The sequence below is a fragment of the Penaeus vannamei genome, chromosome 9 (genome assembly GCF_042767895.1).
Source record: "Penaeus vannamei isolate JL-2024 chromosome 9, ASM4276789v1, whole genome shotgun sequence".
NCBI lineage: Eukaryota > Metazoa > Arthropoda > Malacostraca > Decapoda > Penaeidae > Penaeus > Penaeus vannamei.
Genome location: NC_091557.1, coordinates 42540680 through 42547865, shown reverse-complemented (window position 1 = coordinate 42547865; position 7186 = coordinate 42540680). Strand labels below are relative to the sequence as shown.

The 7186-nt window shown below is 38.8% G+C and overlaps 1 protein-coding gene across 3 annotated transcripts in view; it reads left to right on the top strand.

Moving 5' to 3' along the window:
• Positions 1 to 3277, top strand: part of LOC113802252 (uncharacterized) — a gene marked incomplete in the record, with an annotated part of 27411 nt that extends 24134 nt beyond the window's left edge. For all 3 annotated transcript variants that reach the window (XM_070125790.1, XM_070125789.1, XM_070125791.1), the window contains 3 exon segments: positions 558 to 647; positions 1286 to 1407; positions 2832 to 3277. In XM_070125790.1, coding sequence (XP_069981891.1) covers positions 558 to 647; positions 1286 to 1407; positions 2832 to 2946 — 327 coding nt within the window.
• Positions 3278 to 7186: the final 3909 nt, after the last annotated feature.

Genomic DNA, 7186 nt, shown 5'->3' with positions numbered 1-7186 from the left:
AAACATGCTTTTAGGAGAAGAAAGATAAGGAAGAAGACTCGTGGTTGTGAGCCATTGATTACAGGATCCTTTTTGGACTGTGAAAAGAAAACCAATAATATTTGTAGGTTTATCAGTGAAACTTAGATTCCTTTGATTCCTCTACTTGAACCGGCAACATCCATGGAAAAACAGTTGAGGGACAAGTCATTGGGGCTTAAAAGTAGTCAAGCACTTGGGTGAAGGTCAAAGAGTGCAGACTGTATATGATTAGAGGAGGACATGATCCAGCCTTTTTGCAGACACATTTGTTGTATGTTGTGGGCACAGGATCATCACACTTTAACCAAGTAACTAAATAGAAGAGGAGGAGAAAGATTTAATGAATTATGAATCTCCCTTTTCCTTCTTAAAAATAAAAAATAAAAACTGTTATGCCCCGGGAACAACTAGTAACATGTTTTAGAAATAAAAATTGATATAAATGAGTTGTGTAAAAGTTTGTGATAAGCCTGCAGAGATGTAATGTCATAAATGGTAAAGGGGATGAGTAAAACAATGGTGTCTTTTGGTTTCAGGTTTTATTTTTAGATGTGGGTAGTATAGCTTGGGTCCAAGAAAATCAGTTGCAGCCATTAGCTGTACAGTTCAGTCATATGCCTCCACAGGTAAGATTTTGTCAATATAAATTGTGATTTTAGCAAAAGGTTATTTGTTTAAAGATCATATGTATAGTAAAAGCTGAATAAAGATGAGGTAGACCAAGAGACTTTCATTTGAAAGTTAATGATCTAGAGATGGCACATAATACTAGTAAATAATTGTATTTTCTGTGAAGGGTAAAAGCAAGCACTTCAAATTTTGCTTTACATATAAAAATAAGTTTGAGATCACTGCATACTGCTATTCTTTTAATTAATTAAATATATTAGATCACTTCATACTGCTATTCTATAAAGGCAAGTATTATTTAGGAGGATCTGTAGGAGAGAATGGTTCTAGAATTTATTTAATTTTTTTATATGAATTTTACTAGGGATACCTAAAAAATACTAATCAACTTGTACATTTAGGAAAATTATAGCACTGCATTGTATAAGAAATCAGCATGGAAATGCCACTTGAAATTTAAAATCCTCTTGCTTTACAAATGATGTGGAATGTGTCTTGAAGATACGTCTTTGTAGCAGTTAAGTGTAAACCTTATTACTAGAGTAGTGTTGCCATTTTTATCATTGAAATTGTCATTTGCCTAATTATGGCCCCTTTATTTTATGACGTTACAGTGGTTTACTCCTCTTTGTAGGCTATAGAGAGTTGGCTCGCTGGGGTTGATTCAGATGCTCGGTGGAATATCAAGGCGGCCACATTCCTCAAAGAACTTACAAATGACCGCATTCTTGTTGGATATGTGGATGAAGTGCACAGGTAAGAAAGTCTTTATTTATAGAAGAGATTTAGACAGAAGGAGGGAAGGAGGAAGAGAGGAGGCAGACAGAGGCAGAAAGGAAATAAACATCAGACAGTGGAGAAAGGAAAAGAGGGAGGGAGATGATGGACTAGTGATTTGAGTTCAGATAAAACAAACCATCACGGGAATATGGGAGATTGTCAGTAAGTAAGGTGAGGCATATAATTACAGTGAGGAATGGCATGGCAAGTAACAGAGCAGGCAGTGAGAGAAACAGTAGAGTAGTTTGTTATTTGTAAATCTGCAAATTAATCATATGGGGGGTATTGCTCACTACTCCTGCTTGAAGCTGCAAGAATCCTATTTTATAGAGCCATGGGAAGCCATTGGGGTAGCCATCTCTGTGATCTTACGAGAGATGAAGAGTGCTCTGACGAGTGTAGTAAAGGTATAAAAAAAATGAATATTTCATTTCACGCCATATGAGATATGATTGACATGTTTCAGTTAAATCCTTGTCAGAATTATATATGATTCTGTTAAGTTTACTCTCATATATATCTCTTTCACTTGATGAGACTAAGATAGTAATCTCAGTCAGGTTTCCTCAGAGTCTTATAACTTCCCGAGTGATTCATGGTGAACAGTCAATCAATCGTGACCCACTAGTAAAGGCAAAGGCCATTTACTAAGAAATTTCCTAGTCTAGATTCATTGTTCCCCCACCATCAGTTGACTTGGTTCCCTCGACAGTAGTGGTCATTCATCCTGTTGCAAAGAGAAGATGTTCCATACGCTCAACGTGGATGATGATCCTTCACAGGTGAAACCTTAGGTGCTCACTCAATTTGGTCACCTCTACCACCCCCTCTGGCATTCCTCCAACCAAAAGTTTTGAGCCATTGTCACAGACCCTGGCAGTGTATGACAAGCTATTGCTGTGTTGTGTCAGAATAACCAGGCATGGAAGCACATACATGTTCCTATGCTAAGTACACCATCATATCCCAACACCAGCAAACATGAAGCACATCTTATATCAATAATGATTGCTTAGAGTCAGGATTGCATTTTAAAAAATGACACTCAGGAATGTATGAAAAAATGCTATATTTATGAATGCAATCTTGACAAATTTATGTTAAAATGGCACAAGTCCTGGTACAAATCACAGCATTTCTGATTAGATTGTAGATAGGAATGGAAGGAAGGAAAGAAAAACCATAAGAGGAAAGGAAGACCAGAAAGAAATTAGGAGAGGGAAAGAGAAATGGTGATAGGGAGAGAGGTGGGGAGAAGAAAATTGAAACGGTAAAGAGGATTAGAGAATGAGTGTTGAAGAGGGAAAGAAAGGGAAAATCTTATAAACAGGGAAATATTAATACTCTTAACCTTGTGTTTAATTAAATCCTCTAAGGCACTACATCTTTTTTTCCAACAGGGAATCTCATCGCATTGGTATACACTTGTTTTGGACAGAGGAGGGAGAAGATCTGGACATCAATGCAGCAGTGCAAGAATATGTGGAACATTGTAAACTGCTTCTAAGTTGCTAAGGAAAGTCTTCAGAATAGAAATGCAAGCAATTAGTTCAGTCAAGTTAATGTCCAGTTTATTTCATTTCTCTTATTTTTGAGTGAGGAATACTGTTAAGTTAAGAATGTTGGTTATGCTATACACAAAGAATTAGTTGCTTTTTATGTTCCTTATTTCCCCCAAAATGTTCAGTTGAAATTATAAAGCATTTTAAGAAAAGACTCCTCCATTTTGATTTTTTATACATATGGTAAGATCAAAATGTAATGTGTATGATAAGAAAAGACTTTGTTATAAAAGAACCAACTAGTGACACAAATAATGGACAAAAAATTATTTCAAAAAATACAATTGTGTATCATTTTCCTCTAAAAAGGAATGAGAAGGTTTCAACTGGTAACTGTTTGGTGTCCCCTACCCGTTTACTTCCTTCTCTTTGGAGAATGACTTATAAGTGTGATGTTTATAGAGACAGCCCCTTTAATTGAAATCATTAAAGAATATCATTAGCTAATTCCTTCCTAATCTGCAAAAGTCCTTCTAGTCTAGTGGTGGTAGGTTTCTCCCACTGAGAAACTTAAAACATAACCTAAACACTGGCTCACAGTGCAGTGTCCTGATCTGCATGACGATCTGATAAGGTGATGTTAACATAAGTTGCTTTCACTTGTTGGATGATCATCCATAACTCTGGGTTTTCCAGAGCACCGAGTTCTGGGTCAGTGTCATGGCTACCTTTTGGGTTCATTTCAGAACCTTCTATATATCCAGGAATCATCCCAGGGTGTTTCACTTGGACAGAGTGACAGGGAAGGAATGTTTTCAGGGACTTAATAAAAGTCATGTAGTAGTGTGAGATACTATAGAACTATATCTTGCACTAGATGCTAGAGGTCATGAATTTATATTGCATGACTCAGATGGATGAAAATTGGGAATTGCAATAATCTCAAGCAAGAAAGACTAGTGAAGGATGGGCAAGGAACAGTTTATCTGTAATCTTACCAATGGTATCAAGTAGCATTGTTTTAGCAAGTGGCCTTCACTTAGCAACCAATGCCTATAAAAAAAGGATGCCAAGCCCTCCTGTAAGTGATTGGAGTTTGCTCAGCAGATGGACAAATAATTTCAAATTCTAATGAAGTGGAAGCATGGACCAAGTATTTTCATTTCTTTAAAATAGACTTGAAAGCATGTAGTTTCTGTGTAGGTTTTTGTTTTATTCTGAGTATCTTTTCCTGCATCAGTGAAACATTCCCTATTCTGTTATGATGATAATCTCCTAAGCTGAAACGACAAAGTCTGGTAGTAATCCTGTGGCTTAAAAGATTACATGCTGTCCTAATTCTATCTGCACAGCATACAATGCAAGGTGTGTTTGATCATTTGTAAAATGTATCAGAGACCACTTGTTGAAGCAGCAGAAACAGGAGCAATCCAGATTCACCCCATGAAAGAAAATGTATGGACAATACTATGCATTGAATAGGAATTACGACTAACTTTCAAATTGTCACAGGGAATCAATCTATTGAAAGCCCTGTATGAATATCAATAATAGTATGATTAAGTGGTTCATGAGTCCACCTATAATGTTGTGATTAGTGGTGAGGCAATTATATAAAAAAGAACTGAAGTTATTATTATGTTATTGATGCTTAGTAATATTGTTTATCCATGTTCATGATACCCTGTTACAAACTATAAGTGAACAGGAATGAACCCAACATGTAGTTCTGTGGGTTTAATTAAAGATTTATCAGTCATTAAAATTGCAGTGATAATGGATATATCCACTTAGTATTTTGACACAGATGATAAAAGCCTGTAGCCGTTGGGTATATGAAGCAGCAGTCATAGAAGCTGGTTCGACTTTTACATCACTCTTTTCTTTATAAGTTATATTTATGACAAGGAATTTGCAAAACATCAGTATTTTGGTACATAGTATAGTCCAATGATTATGATATATACCTCCATAACTGATTTTTTTAAAGGTAAAAAGAACCTGGGATCCATTAGAAGCAAGAAAGAGATTGATATTTATAACCATACATTGTTGTTTCCACATTTTATAGAGGGATATAAGGAGGGAGAAGATGTATTGATATTGAATTAATATTGAACAAAATCTTAGCCATTATTTAGCCAAATAAAATTATACATAGTACAAGAGTTTGGCCTGTACATAAGTGGCTGATCCTGGTGATGGTCTCCACCCTCATTAAGGCACCTGCTTAAGTGTCAAATTTATCTAATTATTGATCATAGTTACAAAAGAGTAGTGTTATACAAATATTAGAGATACAGAAAAAAAAAACAAATAAAAACAATTTCATGCGGATACAAATCACCAAATTGCAACAAAATGATACTGTACCAAAAAATATTAGAAAGTAGTATGGTACAGACTACAGCTATTAATGAAAGAATGTAATTATCCAACTCTACCTCGATACCTCCCCAATCCCATACCCGTCGTTGTCATGCAAGGATTTAGGAGACAGACTGAGGCCCACTGAGGGGTATCACCCTTTCCGTGGACTTCCGCCTCAACTAATTTTGCATGGACTTTTCTTCCACTTTCTTTTTCCTTCTCTTCTTCATCTCCTGTCCACGTCCTAAAGTGTGTGGGCCATGATGAAAGGATGAAAGGCTGGCTTTGTGCCAGTCCTGAACAACCTGAGGATACCATGGGCGTGGTATTCCCGTTTTAGTTGTGTAGCCCTTAATCTCCAGACGACATTCCTACTCTCCCAACTTCCTCAACTTCATCAGCTCTACCCCCACAACCTTCACCAATCACCCCATCCTCCCTATTACTACTTTACAGTCTTACTCTCCATCTCTCCGTAATTCTAACCCTTCAACAATATTCCCTCTTTCACACGTCCCCGTCCTTCTAGCGACCCCTACTCTATAAATATCTTAAATACTCTATTTAGCCCAGCTAAATGGGACCGATTTTCCGTGATCCCCCCTGCAGCTCCTTAATCAGGCAACACTCTTCTCTTTCCACAACGTTCCCAAAAGCAAGTCTGAGTCCCTTTCTGTAGCCGACCCGATCGTCCCCGTCTTGTTACAGTTACATCTGAAAATGAAGCTATAACACTATCAGATCTAACTGATTTCTCCTTATCTCCCCAGCAAACTGCCCTGTCGATACCTAAGATTGGTCAGATTGTGAAGAAGACTTACTCGCCTGTCTCACAGATTATGATGTACTATCAATACAGTGCTACTCCATTCCTCCTAGAGGTCATCGAAAGAACCACACCAACATTGCCAAAATTACTTTCCGAAGATATGATCTTCCCTCTAATGTCTACGTTGGTGGAGAAACCCTCCCTGTCCGACCATATCAACCTCCTCCCCGTCAGTGTCAAATATGTTGGCGTTTAGGACATCCTGCCAATCACTGCCGTTCCACAGCCCGATACTCCTATGTGCCCAACCTGGTCATAACCGATCAAACTGCTCTGCACAAACACGTACTAGTACTAACTGCGGCGGCCCCCATAATGTATTTTACAGAGGGTGCCCCACCTACAAATTTCAGTCTGGGGTAGCAACTCTCAGATACAAACGGTGTCATTCTAAGTGAAGCCAGACAGGAAGCACGTCAACGAGGTTTCTCTCATATTCCCTACTCCCCCTCCATCCCAAGATGTTCCTGCACCCTCCCCTATACCTACTTATTTCCCCACTTCCACTTCTACCTCATACCTTCCCCAGTCAAATGATTTTGTCGCTCTAAATGCAGACACTCCAATCTCAACTACAGCCCCAACACCGTCCCCTCTCCCTCCCCGCACTACCCGCAGCAGACTAAACGGTCCACCCCTTCTCCTACCACGCACTCACTTGCACCTACCTTTGCCTCTACTCCACAGACACCAGTCTCCCCTTCCCCCCTCATAAAAAAAACCTTTGTCTCACAAAACTCTCCAACCAAGTCCACTACAAAAACTCTAGCAGATATTCAAAACTGTCTGCTCGAGTCACAAAATGACACCGAAACCTCCCCACACACCCTCCAATTCCACAACACCCGCTCCCTCCACACTCAAAGTGACTGCCGATATCCATCCTCTTCCTGCTCATATTCCTCCTACACCCCTTCCTCCTACTCCCACCCAACACAACCCATCCCCCTCAGCTCCAACTACAGCCGATATCCATCCTCCTATTCATATTCCCCCTACATCCCTTCCTCCTACTTCCTCTCAACACAGCCCATCTCCCCAGTTACACCTACAC